This window comes from Ambystoma mexicanum, chromosome 1q (assembly GCF_040938575.1).
Source record: "Ambystoma mexicanum isolate Mex_15411 chromosome 1q, UKY_AmexF1_1, whole genome shotgun sequence".
NCBI lineage: Eukaryota > Metazoa > Chordata > Amphibia > Caudata > Ambystomatidae > Ambystoma > Ambystoma mexicanum.
Window position 1 is genome coordinate 20,659,239 of NC_090922.1, and position 27,883 is coordinate 20,687,121.

A 27,883-nucleotide genomic window follows, 5' to 3' on the forward strand; every position below is an offset into this window, starting at 1 on the left:
ACACTGGATACATCTTATGACATCTTCACCCTTTATCAGAAGACAAGGTTCAGTTCTTGGTCTATCAAATGCTGAGTAGACTAATACTTGTGATGTGCATTTAGTTGCAGTTCATGCACTTTAGCCTGAAACACACTGGTGAGGAATGGGGTCATCATTCCGCCAAGCTACGTGCAGAAGTTTGTGGTGACAGAAATGGGTGTGCATTGGGAGGAGCACCAGCATTGCTTTATTTGGTTGTCATTCCTTGTCATCTCTGTCCCTGCAGTGTATATGTGGCTTTCACAATTCTTACATATTTGAGAATATTTTCATACTTATTATTTTTTTGTATCTTTAGGAATACATACATTGTGGATAAAGAGGTTTAACGTGCACATATTCAGGTTTTTGTGCCTGCAGGTTTGCAAGAAAGTTAATGAGGTTGCGCACAGTTACTATAGTCTCATTTGGCTACTACTTTTTTTGTGAATCATCCTCTCTGGCACAGATTACAAAATCTTTGTGAATCATTTTCCAGTATTCATGAATTTAATAAAGATAACCATGAACACAAACTAGGTTTCTCCATCATGGGGTCTGGCATGGATTCACGTGCTCATGAATATTCCCCATCAGGCTGATAATCCTCGGTAAAAGAAAAACAGTTTCACTTTAACATACAAAACGGTATTTCTTCAGATTTTTACTACATGCTTCAGTGTTGGGAGTCCTTGTTTTTTGCTCTGCGAGCTACTTCTAGGTTTTTGTGTTTTTTTTTTTCATGTAAAAAGGTTATATTTTTGTTTCAAAAGAGCCTTTATGCTCTTCTCTCCATCTGCCGAAAGCGGGCAGGTCAGTGAAATAGATCCTCCCCCTTGTACCATCCAGACCCACGACCCAGGAAGCCCGCACAGGCCGTTCCCAGACCTACGGAGAAGGAGGACTGCGTCGTCGTTGCCAGCAAGGCTGGACACCGAAGCAAGCCTGAACCGGCCAATGCGTTGGGTCCTGCCCGTGAACCCCGGTGGGAGGCCGGCTTACTAGGTTCGCCAGCAAGTGGGAAAAGATCACCACCGACATATGGATGCTGGATGCTCTCGTCCTAGGACATACCCTGGAATTTCACCACAGGTGTCCACGGATCCTGCCGGTGGCCTGTTGGGAGCAGCACGTCCCTCAGCTCTTGGAGGAAGTACGAGCCATGCTGCGAAAAGGGGCGATAGAGCTGGTTCCCCAGCGACTCAGGGGCTCTGGAGTCTACTCCAGATAAGTCTTGGTAAGAAAGAAGATGGGGGGCAGGAGGCCCATTCTAGACCTCCGACGTCTAAAAAAGTACCTGAAGTCTCAGAAATCCAGGATGGTCACGTTGCAGCACGTACTCGGCCAACTGGAAAGAGAGGATTTTTTGACGTCGCTGGACCTGGAGGACGCCTACTTCAACGTCCCCATTCACAGGAAACACAGCAGGTTTCTATGCTTTGTAGTGCAGGGACAGCACTACCAGTTCAAGGCCCTACCCTTCAGCTTAAAATCGGCCCCCAGAGTGGTCAGGAAGTGCCTGGCACCGATGGCGGCCCATATGCGTCTATGGGGGATTCATATATACCTGGAAGTTGGCTGTCGGACACACGGAGGCGGCCGTCAAGCTGCTGACGGATCTGGAATTCGCCATCAATTATCCAAAGTCCTGCTTGACACCATGGCAGAACGCGCTGTTCCTGGGAGCCAGGCTCGATATAGTGTCCTGCCTAGCTTCGCCCTCGAAGGAGAAGGTAGCAGCCGTTTGGGGGAAGGTGCACCGGCTGTTGCTGATGAAGACGGCCACAGTGCAGACCATCAAATCGTTGATAGGCAGCGTGTCGCCCTGCATCTACCTCATCCGGCTCTGCATGTTACAGATGCAACCTCTTCAGAAGTTCCTGGACGCTGGCTGGATGCAGGTGTCGGTAAACTTCGCGGACAAGATCACCCTGGAGGACGAGTTCTGTCGGGCGATGAGGTGGTGGGGCGACAGCTCCAACATCGCCTGTGGCACAGGGTTTCAGAACCCTCCATCGCAGGAGACAGTCATGAATGACGCTTCCCTGGAAGGCTGGAGAGCCCACATCGGACGTCTACATGCCAGAGGCCTATGGCTGCCGGAGGAGAAGGATCTCCATATCAACATCCTGGAGCTGCTAGCGGTGTTCTGGGCCCTCATGTCGTTCTTTCTGTCTCTGAACGGCAAGGTGGTGAGGATCTTCACGGACAACACCACCACAATGTTCTAGATCAGGAAACAAGGGGGCACTAGCTCCCCAGCCCACTCAATGGAGGCTTAGGAACTGTGGCACTGGGCCGTCGGACAAGAAATGTTCCTCATTTCACTTCACCTAGCGGGAGGCAAGAACACCATCGCAGACTCCCCCAACTTCGGCAGGACCAGGTGGACCACATCTTCGCCAAGTGGGGCAGGCCCAAGATGCAAACTCCAAATGCAAGCAGTTCACCAGCAGATTCCATCAACTGAGGAGCCTGCGGGACGTGTTCTCCTCCAAGGCTTGCACCTCAAGGTGGCCCTCTGGATGCATCATGCATTGTCATTGGTTGGCAAACCGACCGTTGCCCGGCCATCCGAGAGCCAATTCCACCAGGGCGATCGCTGCGACGACAGCGTTCCTGGCTAGTGTGTCCCTGCTGGACATCTGCAGGGCTGCTACGTGGAGGTCCACACACACCTTCACAAAGTTCTACTGCGTCGACAGGGGTTCCATGGAGGAGTCCAGAGTCGGCAAAGCAGTGCTACACAACCTGTTCACTTGAGGTGAGTCTTTTCCAGAAGTAAGGGTGAATTGCTTCTGTTGAGCCTTGCCACCTCCCGTGGTTGTGTAATGTTGTACTGCTGTGTATTCGTTTTTCGTGAGCATTTGCATCCATGCCAGACCCCATGCTGGAGAAGGAACAAGTTACTTACCTGTAACTATTGTTCTCCAGCGTGGGTCTGGCATGGATTCACATGCAAACCCTCCCTCCTTCCCCTCTGCGGCTCTTCTTGGTCATACTGCCACTTTACTTGCTTACCAAATCTGAAGCTGGCTGCGAGAGGAGGGGCTTAGGAAGAGGGAAGTCATTGGCTGGGGGCAGTGATTGGTTTATGGGACAAATACAGTTTTGTAAGTGAAAGTTAAAAAAATATATATTTTACCGGGGATTCCGAGCCTGACAACGGGTCATATTCATGAGCATGTGAATACATGCCAGACCCGTGCTTGAGAACAATAGTTGCAGGTAAGTGCTCCCACCTGTGAGGCAATAAACCTCAAGGTCATCTTCGACTCCACCCTTTCCTTCTCTGCGCACATCTCTAAGAAGTCACACTACCAGCTGCACCTCAGAGGTATTCTTCCTTGCCTCTCCCTCCCTCAGCTCACTGTCTCTAGAGCTCTGGTTCTCTCTAGGCTGGACTACTGCAGCAGCCTCTTTGTAAATCTGCCTGCCTCTACTCTTCGCTCTCTGCAACTCATCCAAAACAGGACTGCAAGACTTGTCCTTGGCCTCAAGCCCAGGGATCGTATCTCTCCAGGACTGAAATCACTGCACTTGTTCACAGTGGCGGTGAGGATTAAGTTCAAAACCCTCTGCATTGTCCACAAGGCCTTCTAGGGCCTGGGGCTTCAATACCTTCAACTCTCTCTTCCTAAATACCTTCCTTCTCGAGCTCTTTGCTCATCTGCCTCCAACTGCCTCAGGGTCAGTCGCTTCTCCAAGCAACAAGTTGGTAGTAGATCTCTCTCTTCTGCTGGGGCCTCCCTCTGCAACAGCTTCCCTGTCTCTCTGAAACTTGAGGAGAACCATCTCCGGTTCCAGAAGCACCTCAAGACCTTCCTCTTAGCTTCTGCTTTCTCTCCGCCTCTCCCCTGCTGATCGCCTGGGTGAAACTGAAACCGCACTGGTTACCTGGCTGCCCTTTGATCTCGGGCCCAGGTCCCCTCCCTGCCAGTTGCACACCTGCACTGTCCCCCTGGCAACCATTGCACTCTGGGACTGCTTTTCTGTATTCCTACAGCTCCTTACCAGCACTTGACACCCGATTTCTGCACTTGCCACCTGCTGGCCACCTTTTTATTTATTGTCTTTATTTATTTACTGTTATCCTATGTACTGCACTGCCCCTCCCCTTTCCCCCACACTTTTCTCCCTTCCCCCCCTCCAGTAGCACGATCTCAATGTCACCTGGCCTAGTAAGATTGTTGTCTTCCCTCTCTTCCCCCCCACCCCTCACTTGCCTCGTTCTGCCTTGAAACACTTGTGTATAGGTGCGTTATAAATGTCATATCATAACTTGTTCCTTACTACTAACTTTTCCACCTGGTCCTTTCTGAGTTTGCATAACTATTGGATGGAGGATAAAAAAAGACAGCTGTTACATTGCTTCTGCAGGTTCGATTTTGAATGGTATTGTGGCCTCCATTTCGAGGGGATTGGGTCCTCCGACGTATTCCATATCTATGGCAGTAATCACCACAGCTGTGCTGCTTCTGAAAATCTTTCTGCGTCCTGCCTCAATGACATCGATACGCTGTCCTCGATGGCCTCTGTCGAGCCGACGGCACCGGATGTTATAAGTAGGACGCACAATGCCCGTAGCCTCAGTTCCATTTTTTTCCACGAACGTGTTCGCTTCGGAGATCTCGGCGCGCCTCGGTTCTACTGAATCCTGTTCTTTCGGTTCTTCGAACCTGTTCATTTGTGTATTGAAATGATGTCTTCGGCTTCTTCCACCCCGCGGTCGGGTTTTAATCAGTGTCGGGTGTGCGGGTCCAAGATGTTGTTGACGGACACGCACGACGCTGGTCTCTGGTGCCTCGGGGAGGACCACGATACGGATGACTGTGTCGACTGCCAGTCGCTTACATCGAAGGCCTTGCGGGAGCGTAAGAAGAAGCTGTCGGTGGGTAAGGGGGCCAAGCCCCGGAAATCGCGATCCACTGGACTTTAGACAAACAATTCGAGGGGCGACTCTCCGCATCGTCGTCGTGAGTCTGGGGGGGGGTCTCGGTCCAGGAGTCGGTCTCGCCATTCCTCTGCCTCTTCGAGGCACTCACGGAAGTGCCATCACAGGTCGCCTTCCCCGTGCTCATCCGAGGACTCCGCCCGTCGGCGCGTTGCTTGTCCCAATAAGCATTCGACTCCTGAGGAATGGGATTCCTTCCGAAAGGAGATGATGGCGATTTTTCAATCGCAGGGCTCCGGTCCGTCCGCGCCGTCGAAGGATGCCGGCTTTGACCGTGCTAGAGACACCACTTGTACGCCTTCGGGCTCGAGCGGTCGTCGCGACCACCGGGCGCCTTCGAGGTCCCGGTCGGACAAGGATGGTCGCTCTAGACATGCCCGTTCCAAGTCCCAGTTCTCGACGCCCTCGAGACCGCGTGAGCCTGTGAAGTCTTCGAGGAAGACATAGACGCCTGCGGCGCCAAGGTCATCGAGGGACTCTCTCGAGGCTCTGCCTCCGAGGAAGTCGTCGATGCCATCGCCGCCCAGGCTGTCGAAGGACACGCTCGGGGCTCCGCCCTCGAGGCCTGTGTCGACGCCGTCGAAGTTGTTGGCGCCTCGCTCGACGTCGACGCCCATTCCCTCGACGCCCTCCGAGGCTGCTTTGTCGGAGGAACCCTGTGGCCCAGTGGAACCCCCCAGAAAGGCTCTGGCCGAGGCTAAGAATGTCTTTGTCCCTTTTTCTGTGCCCTCTTTCCAACCTCTGGATTATATTTCTGTGGGGGATGAGGGATCTGAGGAAGGTTTGGTGCCTGACGAGATTTTGTATGGTCAATGCCAGATTGAAGATCTGCGTCAGTCACTGGCCAACGCCAGTGGTCTGGACACCTCTCCGGAGGTGGAGTTCTGTCAGCCGAGCCTGGCACCTATGCGAGTCCTGGTACCGGCGCATTATGTCGAGGGTCACAGAATACTTGGGGTGGTCTGCGCCACCTGTGGATTTTCTGCAGGATGACCTGACGGACATCCTCGACCAAGGTCCTCCAACTGACCTGGTACTGCCATTGCATATGGCTTTGCAACGAAGGGTGGCTGCAGCTTGGACTGCTCCGGAGAGTCTCCCGGCAGTGAGATAGTCTTTGCCGCGAAAATACCGCCCAGCCAGTAGTGACCCCTGCTACTTGACCACGCACCCCACTCCGGAGAGTTTGGTGGTGTAGGCGGCCACGGCCCCAGCAAAGCAGGCATCGTACCTTACCGTCCCTCCTGATAGGGACGACAAGCGTTTTGATGGCTGGGCGAAGAAAGTGTTTTCTTCAGGGGGTATGGCTTTACAGGCAGCCAACTCCATGTGTGCCTTCTCACGTTTCATGCACCCTCTGTGGAACTGTATTTCCTTGGCAGATGAACATATTGCCGAAGGGGAGGTACGGGATGGTTGTCTTGCTATTGTACAGGATGGCAAGGATGCCATGTGTGAGGCCGTTCAGTCGGGTTTGGACATGGCAGATTGTGTCAGCCGGTCCATGGCAGCGAGCACCGTAATATGCAGGTTTGCGTGGTTGCGGAAGTCAGGGTTTGCTCCTGATGTGCAGGCCCGGCTCCTCAACATGCCCTTTGATGGTATACATTTTTTGGCAGCAAGGCTGACAAGAGCCTTGAGAGGTTGCAGACCTCCAAAACTGCAGCAAAGTCGTTGAGCGCTGCAGTTCGCCAACCTCTGCCTTTTCGACCTAGGGGACAGCAATGGAGGGGAGGTTCCTTTCGATATTACTCATCCTTCAGTAAATCGAGAGGAGCTGCAAGTCAGAGGGGCCACCTTAGGAGTGCCAGAGGTGGAAAACAGGGTACTCGAGGTGCCAGGCTGCTCGGGCAGTTGCCTCTTTGCCCTCAGGTACTGCCGCAGCCGCTTCAGCTCAGTCATGAGGCCATGTCCTATGGTTTGCCGGTTGGGGGAAGGCTGGCGCAGCATCTTGTAGAATGGCGTGCCATTACTTCAGATGTTTGGGTTCTGGAGTTCATAGCCCATGGCTACTGTCTTCCTTTCCGGCAGAGGCCTCACGACAGTCCACCAGGGAATCTCTCTTTGAAGAGTCCGGATCCGCTCATTGCGCAGGAAATTCAATCCCTGCTGGAGAAAGGCACCACAGATCTGGTGCCTGTAGCGTAGAGGAACAAGGGATGGTATTCCCCTTATTTTTTGATTTTGAAGAAAGACGGGGGACTGAGACCCATCATGGACTTGCGTAGTTTGAACAAGCTCCTCAGGAAGGACAAGTTCAAGATGGTTACTCATTCTCAAGTCCCCCAGGCCCTTCAACTTCAGGACTGGTTGGTGTCTCTCGACCTCAAGGGCACTTATTTTCATGTGCCGATCCTTCCAAAGCACAAGAAGTACCTGAGGTTCGCGGTTGGCGACTCGCACTTTCAGTTTCTGCAGCCACCGGGAGCTAGTGGAGAGATTTTAGGGCTGGGGAGATACAGTCCCTGGGCTTGAGGACAAGGATAAATCTTGCAGCCCTATTCTGGATTAGCTGGAGAGGGTGAAGTCAGAGGGAGATTGAGAAAGAGGCTAGAACACTAGATTCCTGATGGCTGACAAAACAATTGTCTTATATCTGCACTCACCAAGTCCTCTTGGAGAATGTTCAAATTGCCTCAATTGAGACCTGTTGCTCCTGGGACGATGCACCCCAAGTCCCAGAGCCTAGCAACACACTGCAGGCACACTGTGTGTGCTCTGCGCAGTCTGAAGGTAACTGAAGTCTGGTGCTGACTCTTCCTCCACGTCAGCTCACAGAGACGAGAGACTTGCATCAGCCAGGAATTGAAATGGGCTGCCACAGGCGCCACGGAACACACTACAGGCACACATAAAATGTAATACCATATTGTCCATCAGGGAGAGTGGTGGTTGCGGGAGTGTCTCCAACTTCCATAAAGGGAAGCAGGGGACAAAAAGATTGTGAGAAAAGGACCCTGCGGTCGAAGTTCCGCCCCTCAATGGGGAGGCGGAACTCGCTTCGCAGGGAAGGAGCCGTGGCTGTGCAGAGGAAGCGCAGATATGTGAGAAGCAGGAGGTATGTTTTACGGGTGCGGGTGCAGTGTGGGGGATAGCGGGAGAAGGTCATGTAGTATGTGATTATTTCATTACAGGGATTTCAAATTCATGATTTTTTTAATTCGAAAATGTTCCTTAACGAAATAATCACGTTCACCCGTTTCTATCCAATTGCTAAAGTACAGCCATTTCGCTTCATTCCGTCCAGACGTAGGCTTGGAGCCCTCCGTGTTCGCATGCTGCTGGAGCAGCTGATTGTGGCCTCACATCAGACCGCCCCAGGAGCAGCTAGAGGTGCGGCTCTGCATCGGAATCTCAGGTCTTCCACCTCCCCATCGAGTCCAGACGTCTCCAGATGCCAAGGATCTACCCCATTTGCCGATGCCTGCACTCCGCCATTAACCATGAGGATGGTAATGGCCGCCGCACCCGTTTGCTAGCCTGTTGTCATCAGTTGCTAGGCAACCCACAGCTGCGTTAACTGGCCGCCGGTGTGACCGGAAGGTGCAAGCCGTACCCATACGACTAAGGGCATAATCTGTCGGGTCCTGGCCGGGCCGTTCTGCGGCCGAGGAGCCCTGTTGCCCATCTGCACAGTACATCCCAACCTCGTACAGGGTAAGAACAACCTATCAACCTGCCCTTGCGCTACTATACTCGAGAGATAACATTATTCATCAGCCGTTAAACATTTCGGAACTTAAAATGCTTGAATCATTCCATACAATGTTATATTAGGCACCGCTCTGTATATCTTGACCTAGCTTGTTCACTAAAATCTCAAAGTCCCATTTGTACGGTATCGCCATACTTGCACGACTGCTTGCAATGTTTAGACTGTGACGCTCTGACCGTAAGCTTGTGCATAGGCCTCGGTTTCATGCATATTGTGGCTGTGGATAGCGCAGATCATGGGGATGCCATTTAATTTACTGTCAGTCTTTGCCATTACTACTATAACTGCATATGATGTTATCTACTGGCAATTGTAATTTTCGCATGAATTGAAATGACTGCCGTAGTTACTTCCTGTATTGACTTATTCCGGGCCCACTCAAGTCCACCGGGCGGACTTTCCTACGAGCGCAAACCAGCAAATTTGACCTCTACACTCTATTATGTGTTATGCCTCCATTAATGGAAACTGCAATGCCTGTACACCTTGCTCTGCTTCTTTAACATATGATAGACTTGTATCATTGCCATTATGTCACCACAATAAAAGTATACAAATTTATTACATTAACTGCATATCACACCCAATAGCCTTGACTTGCATGATACGCTTCAGAACTAGCTACTGACCTATATTATTAACCTATGATTTTGAACAACATATAGTACTTCCATCTGCCATCAACATTATCCGATTTCATGCACCCTACGCTAGCCACGTCCCTAGTACAGCTAATCCTCACCAAGGATATGTTGACCCTAACATCATTTCTTGGGCTCACTATACTAGCCTTACTAGCCAACCACTACTCAGTGAACCCACTACTCCATATCATAACGATGGATCTGCCATGTACAGCTGGTGCATTTATCCACCTAGGTAAGGGATTAGGCCGTCTACATGCTTTCAACAACATCCACTCCCCTGCCCTACACCATTCCTCACCAAGACTGCACCCCTTCCCCTCCAAGCGTCACTAATTATACAGCACTCCGTACTACAAGACATCCTCCCCTGCAAGGCCTAACACACCTATAACCTCAACTAGCACCACCCAAAATCCTACTATCCTCAAATAATCACAACCCATCATTGGCCAATTGAGAAGAAACGGTCTCTCCTCCCGAAGGATTCACAAGACACACATGACCACATCATTGCCAAACAGTCATAATCGCTACTGCCTTCCCACTAGATCTACATACAACCATCTGGTCACAGACATTGTCTTAACCTCTATCATCCAAAATGCACAGACTCTATGGACATCACAACCTATTACAGGCACACAGAGATGAAACAGATTATCCTCTATACTACCCGAGGTTCCCATGAAGAAACCTCTAGTGGCAGATACTCTACTGCCCCAGGATAAAATAGCCACTGTCTTACAACCACAAAACAACACCATTACCATGAACCTTCAGACTATTAAAGATTCTAGTCACATCTTAAAAACTGCCACTAAACCAACCTGTCCTCACATGATCTCATTAAAAGGAGCGCTTCCTAATGCCAGATCAATCATAGTCCAGGCTCTGGATATAGCAGACTCAATAAAAACTAAGGATGTTGACTTTTTTGCAATCACAGAAACTTGGTTACACACAGCCTCTGGCCCTCTCCTCTCCTTAGCCATCCCGGAAGGATACACTATCTATAGAAAAGATATAGCTACAGCAAGAGGAGGAGGAGGAGGAGGAGTAGCACTACTAGCTAAAGAATCCCTGGATATTCCACCTTTCACATCTGGAGAAGCCATGACTGTAAAAATGTCCCTTACACCTACCTGCACTCTCACACTCCACATCATCTATAGACACCCAGGCGCCATTTCTACCTTTGGAGTGGATTTCACAACACTAGTGGCTCACAATCTGAAACCACACTCGAATACGATTATCATGGGTGACTTGAATTTAGGACTGAATGATCACCAATACCTGAATATCACCCTCTTAGCAAACACACTAGAAGCCCAAGGCTTCACACAAAGAATCACGACATCAACACATGACAAAGGGCGCCAATACCCCCCTCACCCTGGTCCGACCACAACAGTATCTCATTCACTACCACCATCACCTCTAAGGTATTAAATAAGCATATACCAACTATGTTGGGCCCTTCGAGAAATCTTTAAAATGTTAGCCGAAATAAAATGCTTCCTCTACTTTCCCCTATCCTAAACTCACAGCACCTGGGCAGCAACCCATCTACTCTAGTTAGCCATTAAAACAAAACCATGATAGCAGTGATGGGGAAAATTGCCCCACTAAAAAGTAAAAAATCCAAACCTCAAGCATACATTAATCTTTGGTTTACCCCGGAATTTAAAGCCTTACGGGCCAAAAAAAGATCAGCAGAAAATAAATGGATTAAATCCCCATCTCAAGAAAACAAAACTTTGTTCAAAACTATACCCAACGAGTATAAGTTTGAAACCATCAAATCCAAAAGTGTAGTCTACAATCAAAGAATTCTCAATGCTCAATCAAATACCAGAGAAGTATTCACTATTCTACGAGAAATGGAATCCCCAGCATCTACCGTTGACCTTGTGATCAAACACACACAATGTTGTACCAAAATCCAAAACGCATTGGCGGATAAAGTCGCACTCCTACAATGTAAAATCGAACAGAAAAATCTTATCCAAGCCCCCTCAACCAGTTAACCTCCGCTAGACACCCCAGAAGTAACCAAACTCTCCTTCTCACCACTCTCTACTCTAGACATAATCAACATTATTAAAAGTCTAAAACCTTCCAGATGCAAAGGGGGGATATCTGCCCGGCAACCCTGGTAAAAGATTGTGTATTGGAACTTGCCCCTTTTATCACTAATCTTATCAATAATTAATTTGCCATTAACAGTTCCCAATGACTTAAAAACAGCTTGCGTTCTACCCTTACTAAAAAAAAAACACGCTGGACCCCAATATTCCAACTAACTATCGTCCGATTACAACTGTTCCCTTCTTACTGAAAATATTAGATCGCGCAGCCTATTTGCAATCCAAAAAAACCCTCGAAGACAACCACCTTCTAGGTCTAAGACAATCAGGTTTCAGACCAGGTCACGTTACGGAAACGGCCCTGCTTGATTTGAAATCACAAATGAATCAGTACAAGGACAACAGAGCACCATGTATCCTCCTATTACTAGATCTCTCTGCTGCGTTTGATTTAGTAAATTACATCCTATGCCAACATCTAGACACAGCAGCCCAATTCTCCTCAAACGCGATAAATTGGATAATGTCTTTCTTGTCCAACCGATCTATAACAGTCTTCTCAGAATCTGCAGCAGCCCCACAGTCCCGGTAACATGCAGGGTACCACAAGGCTCTTGTGTTTCACCCACTCTTTACAACGCATTTTACAAACTTGACAATATGGGTATCTCGTATACCAATTTTGAGGACGATACCCAGATTCTAATACCTATTACGGGATGCTATGACACATGACTAGCAATGAACTATGCCTTAATGATGATAAGATGGATCTTATCATCATTGGAAACTAAACAAAACTTAACCTGAGCCAGCAGTACAAATCATTCATCATTGATGGCAACACTATCCCGGTAGCCAGTGAGAGAAAAACTCTCGAAGTATACAGTGATTCTGCCCTCACGCTAAATAGACAAGTCAATGCAGTAGTTTCCTCTGCTACGTACACAGGCAAATTAATAGGAGCTAGTCGCCCTTTCCTATCTCCTGAAAATACCATCACATTGGCTAGAGCATTAATACGATCATTTATGATGTTTATTGTAATATCTACTTGATTGCTTCTGAATACTCAAACACTCCGGGCCCTATTGGGCCCTCAAACCTTGGCGGTGATTAACTTTGTATTATCATCCTTGGTAAAGGTTTTTGACATTCTTAAAGAAGAAACCAGTAAAAACTCTGAACAATTAAATAATATTCTAACACTTATAGAAACCTTGCCTAAAAGAGAGGAAGTGAAGTGCTTCTTCAAAAATTTAGTTTTCAGCAGTGTTACAAAACGGATGGACATACAAAAAGAATTTATTTCGCTGCATTTCCACAAAAAAGTGTTTAAGACTGCTACAAAAATAGAAAATATTCAAAATCAAATTATGGAAAGTAATACATCAATATCAGGCTCGAAGCCCCATGCGAAGGTACTTACTCACCTGCAGAACTGGAATCAAATAGGGTGTTTTTAAGTGTTCAGATTTGATCTGGATCTTTGGCTAAGTGTGGAACCTGTTTCTCGATGGAGGTAGGATCAGTATCCTCCTCGTTTCTTGATACTACAACTGATCCGGAAGTAATGGAGGAACTCCTGCGGCTGGGAGCAATGGAAGGATGGTCTAGACCAATCAGTGTTTATAGATGATTTACCCCCTCCACAGGAAAGTCTCCTAAATCAGGAAAAAGGGATGAATTCTCACAAAAAACACAAGGGAAAAAGAGCCATGAAGAAGGCTGACCAATCGGGGGATGGGGGGAGGGGTGATGAACTAAAAATGAAAAGACCAAGAAAGTAAATGTTAATTCCTCACAGGGGTTTGTAAAAGCAATAAATGAGCATTCAGAGTCGGGTCCTCTAAAAAAAAAAAATAATGCAACTACGAAGGAAGGGCTGGAGGTAGCTCTGATATTCTTAAAGCATGGAAACCTACCAAAACCCAGTGGATGCAGCGTAATAGCCCCTCAATACTCTTTAAATGATTTTGAGGGTGCAGGTCTGTTCTATAAAGACAGGGAAATCACGTCTTCCAGTATGGGAAAACTACAGGGGACATCAATTTCCCTATGCCTCCCTATGGGCCCTGTACAGAAAGAATTCTCTGAGACCCATGGAATATGGCTCTCTACAACTTCGGGAGGTTAATGACTGGTTATTGCCCTCTGAAAGGCCCCATTGGGTATATTAGAAGGGGATGCTCGTTTGGGGTGTTTGCAGCAAGACCTGGTGTTGAAATCTAAGGCTTGTGTTTTTCTACAGGGCAGGGCCTAAGGAGTGCTTAATTCCTGCTTTTAAAGCCCCATTGGTTCTTGTTGAAGGAGCCACTCAAATGATCTCCACTGTACCTCCACCAAGAGAATGAACTTAGCAGAAATTGTTAAATATTATCAAGCTCTCTCGAAGACCGACAATGTTAGATTGCTGCAGGGGCCCACTTCTTTTAAAGATTGTAAGATGGGCGATAAAGAAATAGAGGCTCCTGGTAAGAAGAGTACTAGAACTAATTTGGCCGAATTGATTGCTGCCTATCCCCCCGCACTTTCCTCTTCCCTTGCACTTGTGCAATCTGAATGAAACCTGACCTAGTAGGATCGTTGTCTGTCTTCCCTCTGTTCCCCTTCCCTCGTCGCGCCTTGAAACACTTGTGTATAGGCACGTTATAAATGCCATATAATATGCAAATGAAACTAAGAAGGTCTCGGGACAGATTTGGGGGGAATTTATTAACAATATGCATTTGAATCATCAACAGGTTGAGACCACTGACTCATTGAAGAAAAATCACTTTAAAAGTAAAGTAGCGTTTGGCCACAACCTAGGGAGGTGGATCCCCGGAATGAACTCTTCAAGAGTGTCATTATGGAAGCCATCTTCCAAGACTCGGACCTCAAGTATTTAAATAGACCCATGGTCCTGGCCATCTTAAATGATATTCCAAGCTTAAACAAAATCTGTTCCAAAGATATTGATCGAATAGAATTTTGTGATTGGATGAAATGGGATGTGGGGAAAGTAACAGTTAGCTCTCGGCTAACCAGAGTGAGAATTCTATTCTCGCTTGATGAGGTTCGGCAGAGAAGTTTTGAAATTTATAACATGCTAGACCCACCCATCCACTAATCCCTGTCTGGGTGCAATGCGAGTGATAGGGGGGGGCGCAGAATAAAGAACTGCAATGTTCTTTAGACGGAAAAATAACAAATTATTTTTTGGTGGGAAGGAAGGAGACCCAAATGCAAAATAAGGATGAAAATCAAAGGGTTTGGTTTGGGCTGGCCCGCCCACAGGCTTCTCATAGTAGGGATGAACAGGGGGAGCCGCTGTTCTTGTAATACTAGAGGTTTCCATCATTTGTTTGGCCGAGGCGAACTGAGCAGGGTATTGAGTAAACATTATCTGGTAATCCTGCAAGAAACTTTTTTTATCTAAAGTGATTATGGATGGCTACTCAATTTGTCAACAGATGACAGTCCGTGGAGCAGCAAGACTTCAAGAATTAATCTATTCTGAAATTGATAAAAGTTGACTCGATGCACAGGGTTTTGGCTGCCTATGTAACTATGAGGGTAGGGAATTCCCACCTGCTTGTCATTGATGTATATTGTAATTATGTGGAACAACCTCAAAGGACGTTGACCATATTGATGGGATCCTGACATGGTGGAAAGAGGTTCGACCTGCGTGGTCGATAATAATAGCAGGAGATTTCAATGTAAATTGGCTCAACCCCACGAAATATATTGATTTTCAGCTCTGTTGTATAGAGAAGACTGCACCGCATCTCGAGGGGAAGAGATGGTGGGACCTTTTTGACGGATGAAATCTGAACATGCTGGGTAGGAAGCAGAAACAAGGTATGTTTAGTTGGAATACTTGGAGTAATGGATCTAAATCATCCCTGAATGATTTTATTCTGGTGTCTGAGGAATTGGGTTTGGGGAAAATAGCTATAAAGTGAGTAATGGTTTCCCCAGAGACCATGCTAGACCAGCAGTCTTCTCTTTACCTCAACAGGTCGGAAGGCTAAGTAAAATGTGTGAAGTTACTGTCTCAAAAGGAAATAAATTGTTGTGGGCTCAGAACAATATACAGGAGTTTAATGATAAACTTGAGGAAGAAATTCTTGACGTGCAGGGAGAAAGTAATATGTATGTATGCATGTTCAGTGAATCAATTCCGAACTTTCATAGAAAACTCCCTGAATCCAAGGAAGCCTAAGGGGCCTAATAGAAGACCACCCTACAATCCGCTTCTTCTCCAAATTAAAAGGGACTACAGGGGAAATGCCAGATGGATCATTCAGTAAGGTGCTGGCACCTCACAACTCGAAAGAATGTTGAGAAAATTGAAGCAGGGTTATAAGCATAGATCAATATCATTAAAAGCAATTGCTTATCTACGGGAGAGTGAAAAAATGCTCTCTTGCCTTCGGATGAAGAGGGATGCAAACTATTGGAAATGAATAAACCAAAAAGAGACCTTTCAGACTGAAGTTCAATCTAACCCTGTAGCTAAGCAAGTTTGGACTTTCAGATTATACAAACGGCCGGTAGATACCTTAGTAAGTTGGGAGAGTCTGAAATCCGATAATTGGGCCTTGTCACCCAGTATTGAACATATTGAAACTATTATACGTCATAGAAGTAACTCCAGGGTGCCTGTCTCGAAACGGCCATTGTAATAAAGTTATGAAAGCAATCAGAGTTGTGGGTGAGAATGTTTTACACTAATTTTCAGTCGATTATTCAAGCAAGGTGCACCTCTGCTACCTGGAAGGAAGCACATATTCCTATTTTTAAGAAAGGTGAGAGATGCTCCCAAAAATTATAGACAAGCGGCCCTTTTTATTTTATTTGCTTATATAGCGCACTGAACCCGGGGTATCTAGGTACGCAGACTCCAAAGTATTTGGACTGATTCTGCTCTCCTCGCTAGAAGAGTGGGCTGGGTCAGATGGCATACTTAAGCCAAATCAATTGGGCTTCCGGGCAGACGTAGGCACCAACTTGGCAGGCTGGGTGCTGTGTGGAAGGCATGGTATCAACAGTAAGACGGACACAACTGGCTGCAGTTCAAGGGTGTTTATTGAACTTTAAGAAAAGGTTTAAGAAACACCTATCTAATCCTAAATCTAAAGATGGGAGCAGGCTAAAAACATCAAATAATAATGCAGTCCTAGTGGTGTCTTGTCAAAATAAAAGGGCTATACTAATAAACCTACTGCCAATCCTTAACTTTAAATACAAATAGTGTGCGAAACAGTGTTATGTAAAGAAAGAAGTGTCCAAGAAATGATAAGTCAGGATATTCAGGTTGTTGGCCTCCCTTCCACACGTTTTCAGCACGGGACAAGGTGACACATTCGAGCTTAACAGTCTGGCTTCTCTAGCACGAGGGTGCAGTTCATACATTAGCATCAGGGCCTTCCGGTGCCCTTTTCTCTTTGCCTTTCAAAGTCTCTTCTTTCAGAGGGCCTGATGCGACAAACAATACGTTATTTTCCTCTGAGGATTTCACACGTGATTCACAATTCACCTAGGATCGCCCTCAGCCGGGCTCAGATCCTCTTCCACAATGCTTGTAAGATTTTCATGTATCCAATTTATGTACCTAATTGCTTGGGTGATTCACTGTTCACCCCGGTTCACCCTCCGCCGGTTTAAGATCCGTTTCAACACAATGTTCAATCAGTCTCCCTTCGCTGGGCTCGGACCAATTTTAATTTATTTGAACACAAACTTGCTTTAAACATTTCCGCTGATTTCCCTTGTTCGGGCTCAGACCAACTTTATCTACTTTGTATTAAACTTTCTTTACTATATTAACATCGAAGACTTTAGATTCTGCACAAGATTTTGGTTGACCCATTGCAGGACCACTTCGATTCACAATCCTTTGTCGCTCTTTTGCTTTTGCCACCTCTCAGTTGGATACCTTACAGAGACCTTCGAATGAGCACACATGCGGTGTCGGACCACTCTAAGGCATTCTATCTTGGTTTCAAAGTACAATCATCTCATCTGTTGTCCAATTCTACTCCCGTTGATTATCACATGCACTTCATACACTGTTTGCTTCAGCGTTCACCATACAGTGTTGCTGATTGCAACTTTGGCTTCAACAAACATGTCTGGTATCAGCCTCCCCAACTGTGTTGATTTCACTGGCACTGCTTTGTTGTAGGAACCAAGGACAGTCCCCCAGCGGCAGGCGATTATCCCCACCTTCATTATCGATGCAGGTTAGCCCTGGGTATCTCTGACACACAATACAGGATTCTTCAGCCTGGTATCCTGGTCTTACACTTTCTATTCTCGAGGTTTCATGAAGTAACGGTTCCTCGTCAAATAGGTCAGGGGCACTTCCCTATTTGCGATCCCCTTCTGTTTTGGCGTCTTTCGCCTTGTGTTATACTGCCATCTTGGAACTGCTGCTTCCTTGTGTGCTTTGCCTCGCTCAGTGTGCTCTCGTGCTCTGCCTTTTATCCGTGTGAGAAAGAGTAATGGAAGTCTGGTATGTGTGATGGTCAGTAATTGCCTGACCCTGCCTGATTATCGTATTGGGACATGTCAGGTATACAGCTCGGGTGTTAGTCCGTTTTCTCTCTTAGCAAGCTGTCCTTGAGAAAGTGTTTGTTTTGTGAAAGGCGGCAGGGGGGTTGAGTTCCTAAGTATCCTATCTGGTAGGATGGGATAAAGGTGTTACAGGGAAGGGGGTGCTGCGTCTCGCCATCCGGGTCCTACTCCTCGAAGACCCCTCACCCAGGTGATCCTCCCGCACTGGTCCACCCCCAGGAACTGGATCCAAAAGCGATGGCTGTATCCTGGCCACCTGGATGACAGATCCCCGAGGACTAGCGGGTGAGGCAACTTCAGGTTTCTCACAGTGCTAAACCATATCCAGCACCAGGTATGGGAGGGAGCACTAAAGGAGGTATGTGTGGTATCGGTCGACCTGTCCTTAGCCTTTGATCGTGTAAATAGGAATAAATTATGGACAACGCTTTTAGACTGGTGCCTTCCAAGGTGACTCCTGGCAGCATTCCTCTATCTACACGACCATTCGGTAATTAGGACTAGACTGAACGAGGAGGGTTTGTCTTGTAAGATTGATGCAAAGAACGGCCTTTGCCAAGGCTGCATCCTGGCACTGTTCCTATTTAATGCCTATATGGCTGATCTGGGAGCGCACCACAAGTCTGCATCTTTTGTTGCCCCAAAGATCTTGGGTTCAAGGATCTTTTGGGTAACATATGCTGACGAGATCATCCTGTTGGACTGCACCAAAATGGGTATACAGAGATTGACGGAGGGTTTACATACTTATTGCAAAGAAAATGACTTAGTCCTAAACACCCGGAAAACACATCTAATAACTCTAACAGTAGGAAAGCGTGTAAAGAAAAAGCTGGTATGGCTCGATGGAGAACAGGTTGATGAGATTGACAGCCTGAAGTACCTGAGCTTCGAAAATCTTTAAGACTCCTGGTAAGAAATTAATAATGGAAGGTTTCTACACAAAGGCATCTAAAGCTGGCGCACAGATGAGCCATTTTAGCCATAAGTTTGGCACATTTTCTATAGTTCCTCCGTTGAAATTCTACAGATCTAAAATCCTACTGCAAGAATCCCCCCCCTCAGTAACAGTCTTGTTCTTGTTGACAGTACCATTAACAAACTGGAAGAATGGGGCCTGGAAGGAGAGCTATTAAATGCCCCCCCACCCAACGGAAAGCTATAAACAGATTGTGGTGTGCAGACTGGTGCCGAACATGAGACCAGGTGGGAGGTTATAAGAGAAATCAGAATACAACCTTGGGCCTGAAAAAGTTGGGAATTTGTGCGCAATATCTCTGCAAATACCCCTCCTGGAAAGTTGTATATTCATTGATTAGATTCAGATTACATATCCTGCTGACAAGGATAAACTCTGTTAAATGGAAAAAAGGAGACTGTCATTCTGAATGCTGTAGATTCTGCTCAGAGTCAACTCAATCCCTAGCACATCTTCTTTTATACTGTGAAGCACTAATGACACAACATTTAATACATTTTAAGAAATATACAGACCGATACGGAAGTAATATGGAGCAGGTCGTTTGGCGTTTGTTGGTCAAGGATGCCATACCAATTGGGCACATTTTTCTTTACTATTTCTAACAATGATTAAGCCAGTGGAGTAAAGAGGGTATAAATGAGAAATGATTTTAGGCATGCCGATCAAGCTTTATTTTGTTTTGTTTTCATATAATGGATTTTAAAGCATTTTTAGGTACTGAATTGTTCAGATGTAGGATGAATTGTGCAAGGTTTTAATGATTTTACATAGTCTTTTAATTTATTTTGATGTGATAGTTAATGAATTTGCGTAAGGGTTTAACTTTTTTTAAAACTGAATGCACAATAAAGAATAAAAAAGGTACGTTTCAGCATTTTTGGCCGTTCTGCTTTTTTTTTCTCAATTTATTCGGTGGATAGTGATGGAAACCATACAACATTTCTTGTTTGCTTGTTCCTTATATCAATGTATAAGAACATAAAATGTAAGATAAATGATGCATTGAGATTACTGTTACATGCTGAAGTTGTATGCAGATCAACCATCTATCCTGATTTGATTTGCTCTGTTTTTACATTAATGTATGCAGTCCAGTGTTGCAGAGGGATCAATTCATGAAATTAGGTTAATATTATAATTAATGTACCCATGTTTTTGTTGTCAGGCTATCTATAGACTTTTCTTTCTGCACTGTGCTAATGGAAATTTGATTATATTATTTTCGTTATGTTGCAGTTATGTACCTTGTTTGGAGTAGGTTTTATGTTTGTTCTCTGTATTCCTGATTCTTTTTTAGTTCTCTTAGATATAGTAGTGCTATGTAATTAGTTATAAAATGGCTACACTGTAATAGTATTTTCATTGTTTTTATTACATTGTTGTGCTTTTATGACTTTTTGTTGAAATAAGGCATGATGATAACTACACGTTTGGTGGGCTTAGGTTCTGCATGTTCTGACAGACAATAACACACTGATGCACTCCCTTAACCAGCAGGGTGGAATGGGCTCTCTTCCCTTATGCAAATAATCCATGTCCACCTAGTTCTGAGCCTGAGATAGGAGGTTCTATTTTTGGTGTCACATCTGGTAAGGAAGATGTTATTTTTGTGATGCACAGTATGCCCCAAACCGGTTTGCTTTCGGCATGACTTAAGATATCCCTTTGTTTCTGTAAATTTACCCTCAGGCCTTTGTGGGTGATGCCTTGGTTTTGAATTGGCACTGTGGTCTGCATTCATGCCCACCAGTCTGAATGCCTTGGTACTGCTTTGCTTGTAGGACGAACAATCCTTGTACCTCGCGACTAGGCAAGAAGACTTGGTATGGAGAGATCTCCAGCTACCTGATTGCGCATGACTGGAGACTTCTGCTGAGGAAGGGATTTTTGTCAGATAGAAGATGGTCAAGATTTCCATCCAACGTCTGAAGTCTGAATCTTCATGCTTCATTTTGCAGAGGTTCTGATGCCATGATTGGGACCTCTAAGACGATTGTGATGTGATGCTTTTGGCCACATAGGCTATCCAAGAAGGCAGTTTATGCCGCTTGACGGTTTGCCAATTGGTGCCTTGATAAATGTCACAAACTGGTTTAGATGTCTGCTGTTTCTGACCAAAAGTAGGATTAATGTTGGCTACTTAGATACTATTCATATCTTTATTTTTTTAGTGCATTCCAGAGCAGTTGAAGTACTTAGAGGGAAAATGCAAATATGGCCTGGGGCCACCCTAAAAGGGGCAGTACAACCTTTACTGCTAGGTGACATCCCTTTTGCATGAGACAATAAGCAACCCCTGAGATGTTTCAGCGTTGTTGGCATCATTTGTAAGGTGTAGCTATAGAATCTAGGTGAGCAAGCTAAAGACCCACATCTGGGCACTTCAACTAGGTTTTAGCTTTCATATATTTTGGTTTTCCTATGTTCAGGCACCTACCTTTCAAGGATGTGTGCCATTACTGAATTGTTGCTATATTATCATTACACCTTTTTACTCTTCTAGGTTGCTTTTCTACGTTTGTAACATTTTGAATTAACCATGTTTCTAATGAATTTTTGACATTTGAAAATGAAATTCACATTGTAGATATATTGATTAGGATTAATAGCTAGGATCCTTCTTGTGTCTTGTTTTGTCCCCCTTGATCCTAGTTAATGAAATGTCTGTGGGGTTACCTCATCTAGGTGAGACTCATTACTGGAAAACTGTCAGCTACTTATTGGTATGTATTCAATGGCTGGGGAAGATGTGCATTTTGGATGGTTTGTCTTGCAGTAACTGTGTGGCTGAAAAAATCTTTTGCCCGACACGACAGTCCTGGTTTGAACTGCCTTGGGAGTCTTTCCAATATGGGTGATCTGTGGGGAGGAATGCATCCATTAAAGGAGCTATTCTAATCTCTTTGATAATGTACTTTCTGATGGATTCCATCATAAATTACTCACCACCCTTCCGCCTGCTCCTTAGTTTGTGGTTTGTATGGTTTGCTGACGTCCTGTGTTGTCTTTTTGTGATGGTGTACCATTCCTTTTAGCCTTTTTGAAGCTGGGGATTCTGAGTACAGCAGAGGTATGCGGGAATATACCGTTCTGCAAATTTGCCTGTTAAATCACATGCGATTCCCTTGAGGCTCTGACCAATCAAGTCGTGGGGTCGTACATGTGGCTGTATTAAGTGTCTGCATCCAATCTACATCTGGAGTTATTTCAGAATTGAGGAATCTGTGTGTCGATGACTATTAATCAGAAGAAATATTACGAAAGGTAAGTAATTTATTTCTTAAACCGTGAACTTCTTCACAGACAGAACCTAGTGGATTGATTATGCAGCTGACGCCTTACAAAACAATGAATTAACTAATTCAGCAAGTTACCTGTGCACATTAGTAAATGCTATATTTCTTATTTATTTAGCAGCGTCGAAGAGAGGGAGCAGTAGGAGCTGGCGACGCTGATTCAGACGATTCTCCAAGTTCTTCTGACAGCTCAGACGATGAAGAGGCAGGCCCAGATAGGGTGCAGTGCATGCCTTCATGAGGTTGCTACCATCGAGGACAGTGACATTCGTAAAGGAGACTCCAAAGGTTCTCTACCAACAAATAAAAAATATTTTCACCTTTTTTATTGAAAAAGAGAAACGCTATAGAAAATAAGAAAATAAATGGTGTCGACCTCCGTCCGCCATTTCCTACTAGAGGATATTTTTGTTGGCAAAATTGCACTTTCGAGACTGCTTTTGAAAAGACAGAAGGGAAGAGTTGATGGAAAAAAAAGAAGCAAGGATTCAAAAGATACTAAATATATTCAAAATCGAAAATGCTGAAAATGCTTAAAGCTTACTTTAGCCTTTGGGTCAGAGTTTCCAAAGGGGTTGAACTTTTGAGAGTGAAGGTCGGATGGGATAAAGCATGAGCATGAGAACGTATGTTGTTTTTCTACTAGGTTTGCCCAGGTAAGAACATCTGGCCTTTAACATCTGCACTCAAATCCAAAATATTGTATTTTGTACTCTTGTCAGTAGTTTTTTTCCCTGAATTGCTTCCTCATGTTCCCTCCACAAATCTCAAGGTTTACTGTTTTTAAACTAGAAGATATAGGGATGAGTGGTTGGTTTCTGCTTTTGATGACAACTCTCCTTCATAAAAGCAAGCTAATTCATATGTTATCCACCCCAAAGAATGTTTGATGAATTGGCAATTTTTTGCTTTTTGCTAGACCCCGGGCCATAAATGCATTCAAGGATCTTAAGTGCTTTTAAGAGGCACTTAACCCTGGTAACGTTGCTGCTGTTTCTCGGATGTCGAATGCTTCATTGCACAAATTAAAATACAGAAAAAGAAATCTACATTCTTTATCCAATAAATTATATTTTGCGTGTGTGTGACTTAGTTGATCGAATGTGTGCATAAGCTCTGTCTAAGGTGCTGGAACTCATCTGTAAACTACCATTGTAGCTGAGATCCCTGCCCTAACATAGGAGCATCCACTGAAGCAAGCATTTATTTTTAACTGTGTTGCACTTTTGCCCCTCTTTTTTGTTTTGTTTGTTGCGCTTATATTCTTTCTCATCTGAAACCAATTACTCCTGTAAAAAAAGCCCCTTCCTATTGATTGTCTACATTCTATTAATCCATAGTAACTTTTCGATCAAGAACAATCACGGTTCTGTGTTTTATCAGTAAAACATCAGGATACATTTGAAATTTCCACAACCGCAAGTTAGCAATTTGACCACTGTTATGTTCCAATAAAAGAAAATGCCTTCATTTCAGAATGTACCATGACCATGTTTTTCTTTATTTTTGAAAGTGATAATTGCTTGTCAGTGCGTTTATTTAAAAATGGTACAACGTCCAGTTTGTATGTAATAATTGCCTTCTAATTCTAGCCACATAACTCAAATACCTGCATTATGTAGCTAGTTTTGCTCCATGTAAGTTCCTTTATTTTAGTGTGTGACATATAACCTTCTGTTAACAGGCAGGGATGCGTCAAAATATTCCTGAATTTTGACATGTAATACCAAATAATCATGGTTGGCTCTTGGATTTGCAAATGTGGCTGCCATTGCACAGTTGAAATATTACTCATTGAGGACCAACCTCTGGAAGATCAGCATAGGATCACATTTACTTTAGTACATTTTCATGGCAAGAGACTTTTTTGGTTTTTTTCCAAAATGGTACACTTGTACCTCTTTATGCAATTGATGATTCTGGTGACCTGATAAGTTGATTTTGTCGGGTACCAAGACCTGCGTTTGCATTATTCAACCATATTAATGAATTTCATTTCATATTGATAAAAACAAAGGCAAAATAGGCTAACGTCCTTCCCATTGATTGTAGAAAAGAATTTGTGGATATCATTCCTTCAAATTTTGGGTTTTAAAACCCCTGATATTGGTGGAGTTACCCTAATTTAAGGGAATGTATCCCATTATTTTCTTACACATTAGACCACTCGGGAATTTTAGATTTCAACTGTTGGTAAGCCTCCCCAAGAACTCATTTAACATGAAACATAACTATGCAATATAAAATGTGTATTATTTGTATTCTGGACCAATACGCTCTCTTAGGTTCTGGTGATCTTTACACACCACTCAGCCTTCAACCTTCTGATTGATCGAATTTGCAATTAAATACTGGATATACCAGATTGCATGAAAATAGTGGCAAGCCGTTATCCCATTCTCAACCTTCAAGCTGGGCATTCTGTAACGTAGTGTGCGTGCGCAAGCATACCCACACAGACTTAAATGCAAAGGTACTGTCAAGGACAACACACGCACTTGGGGTAAACAAATAGTCACCTTGTTTTGTGTTTGAAGACAAGCACAATGCATATTCTGTAGCAATGTAGGTATTTTACAAAATAAGTTGGTGACTGGCGATAGTTCTTTCTCACTTTTCCTTTTGTTTTATATTTTCAGATCTCGGTTATGGATTGACAGTTATTTTTATCTAAGAGCTGAAAACATTCCTAACCCGATTTCCAGGTTATACAGCACTAGCATAAGCTGCACATTTTTCACCGTTTACAAAGACATTTCAACAAATTCAAAAGAAACCTGTAATGTTAGTGTATGACCTACTCTTATAGGTTGCCAATGAAATACTGTTTTTCTTATACAGTAAAAGTAAGGCTGGATAACTAATCTTCCTGGCCTTTGGCTAGGCTATCCAGGTTCAAAACTTTGTTACCCAGCATTTTCGTAAAATGCAACAGTTACTATTAATGGCAATTGAAGTGCCAGTTATTACTGCATTCTTGTTAACAGGGTGTCGCATAACAAAGCTTTGTGTATTTAGTTATGTCCTTAGAACTTGCCACAAAGGCTTGTGTCAAGAATGTTTAGTGTGTTAGTGGTTTGCAGATTTTAATTGGATCTGCACAGGGAAATTCCCATTGTTTGTGGAAAGTGCCAAAGCGGCTAAGATTGGACGGTCCATTCTGCATGAACCTTGCAAATCATTTCCTATTCAGAATTGTTTATTTATAATCTTTGGACACAAATGAATTTGAATTTAGTTACGGATTACAATGTTAAATACTATCTTGTCTTCTGACAATGACCAGTTAAGCCAAAATTATTTTTCAGATTTAGAATTGAAAGTCAATTTGTCCCGTCTGTGAACTTGATCCATATGTTGCTTCCATTCCATTGTATATGGTTGCTGTCTTCTGGAAAAAAGTTATGATTTAAACAAAAGCCGTGTAGATGCCGATAAGGCTTCCTCTGTGTTCCCACTGTTTCCCTATCAATACACTTAAACCAGGTTTTACAGAGTCTCTGTGCTTTCAGACAAAGAGAGCAGTTGCTGCTTAACTCAGCAATAGCTTTATGGAAGGAGACAAATAAGCATACAGATATAATTCACAAAGACTCTGAAGTCCTATTTTTTTTCTTTTAAATGTGGAGATAATTTTTCTGGATGTTATTTTTCTGTGCTTGTACTGCAGGATTTTCCAAGGTGTGAGGCCTTCCTGTTTATAATTGAGGCTCCAACATTATACAGATTATTTTGCTGTGTTCACGAGAGTGCTGAATAAAATGTGCTGGAAGACTGTAGCAAGTGCATTTTCTTGTTATATTTTTGGGAGAAGATATGGACATTTTAAAAGCCCTGGTAATTTTCCTCGTAGGCGAAAAACAGTGCCCAGAAAATAAGTAACTCTTAATAATTAGCATTCATTGTAATTTGCCTTCAGAGAACAATTTCCAAAAATGTTTTACACAATAACCTACATTAAAAATGTCTAAGTGAACTACTAATAAAATGTTTTCTTCTATGAATGTATTTGCTGCATTATGTTGCTGATTTTATACTGTGTTCTCCGTGTGAAGATTGCTGTGAGCTGCATTATTCTCTGAATCAAATTTGGAGGTCCTAGTCTTTATCCAGTAACGGCAAATTAAATGTGTTTACTTTAAACCAGATTTTTCTTAATGACAAATATCTTCTATTAAATAACTTGGTGATGCTTAGAAAATCCCTCGGCATGCTCTTGCAAAAATGGCATATGCTGATTTTGTTCTCGTACAGTATTTAAGTCCATGTTACAGTGGAAAAAAAATGGAGGTGTTAAATTTGCAATGGAGATATTTGTGAAAAATGTCAACAAAATTAACTTGCTTCTAGATTGCTACCAGCATCTCTTGCAGGGTCTGACTATACAAAATAGTGAGCTTTTGGTGTGTTAAAATATATCTAAGGTACCAACTCTCATACATTTTAAAGTACTTTTACTATTTTAATTCTGTACTGATAAATCCACAACAATTAGCTTTTTTCCTCTGTGTTGGATCATTCCCCAATCTAAGTTCATAAGATTCAGTGCATCTGAAGCACTCTTTGGTAAATCAGTACAGCTTTTGGTTTTTAAAATAGCAACTGGTCAAGTTTTATCCAACTTTTTAAGCATTCGTTTTATGTAGATATAGGGCGTATATAATCAGTTCAAGCAGTCTTTTAATAGCAATGAGATAAACATACATTAGAAGAAAAATATTTTCTGGGGACATATGACTCCTTTAACAATAGCACAATGGAATGGACTTTTAAATGTATTTGATATACAAAAAAGAAACACATTTTTCAAGCCATTCTTTTTGCTTCAGTTCCTAGGGGAAAACATGAACCCACAGTGAAATAGCAGTGACAGTTCAGAAAGGCTAAGTCTTATTTACACACCTCTTCCTCCCACAGGAAATGTTTTGCAAATGAGAAGCATGCCAATTTTGTCTAGTTTGCGAATATCTCCCACCCACCTTTATAAATGTATGTTTTTATAGAAAGAGTGGCATTACTTAACAGGCTCAGATCTGTGTGTGTGTATATAATAGGGTAGATGTTGCCGCTCTATAGTTAAGTGGGACTCCCATAGGAAACCCTCAAAAAATACATTGCTCTATAGTTAAGTGGGACTCCCATAGGAAACCCTCAAAAAATACATTACTAATAACTTTTACCTTGTGCAGTGGATCTGGCAGAAATTCGGAAGACAATTAGGGACATGCCCCTCCCACTGACTGCAAAGTTTGGGAAGGATTTGTTTAAAAAAAAAAGTTACTAAGAAAACAAAAAAAACAACAAAGCTGCTGCCTACTTCCCATTCATTGTCCGATAGACAAAAAAGGTCAATTTTTGCCGGATCACACAGCCCAAACCACTGGACCTAGTTGGATCAGGTTGGAAAACACTTAGACACAAAGCTTTGATTCAAGGCCTTTTTCTGCTTTGAGATAATTCTGTGCAGTAGTTTCTAAAATATTTGATGGAGAAGGGGGGTGCCCCTTCTTCCCAAAAAAATAGTGATCTCCTATAGTGCGTAGCATGATCATCGTTTCAGAAATGAAAAAGCTGCCATCTTTTTTTTCCTTTATGCGATAAATAGCTGCGT

General features: G+C 44.0%; 1 protein-coding gene across 4 annotated transcripts in view; it reads left to right on the forward strand.

Moving 5' to 3' along the window:
* The window catches only part of DCAF8 (DDB1 and CUL4 associated factor 8), a 1,562,653-nt gene extending 1,538,899 nt beyond the window's left edge, over positions 1-23,754 (forward strand). For 2 of the 4 annotated variants that reach the window (XM_069635432.1, XM_069635430.1), the window contains exon 13: positions 22,391-23,754. In XM_069635432.1, coding sequence (XP_069491533.1) covers positions 22,391-22,513 — 123 coding nt within the window. In that variant the 3' untranslated portion in view covers positions 22,514-23,754. The remainder of the gene's footprint in view (positions 1-22,390) is intronic. The other 2 variants (XM_069635433.1, XM_069635431.1) reach the window with 2 other exon arrangements.
* The last annotated feature ends 4,129 nt before the right edge of the window (positions 23,755-27,883 follow it).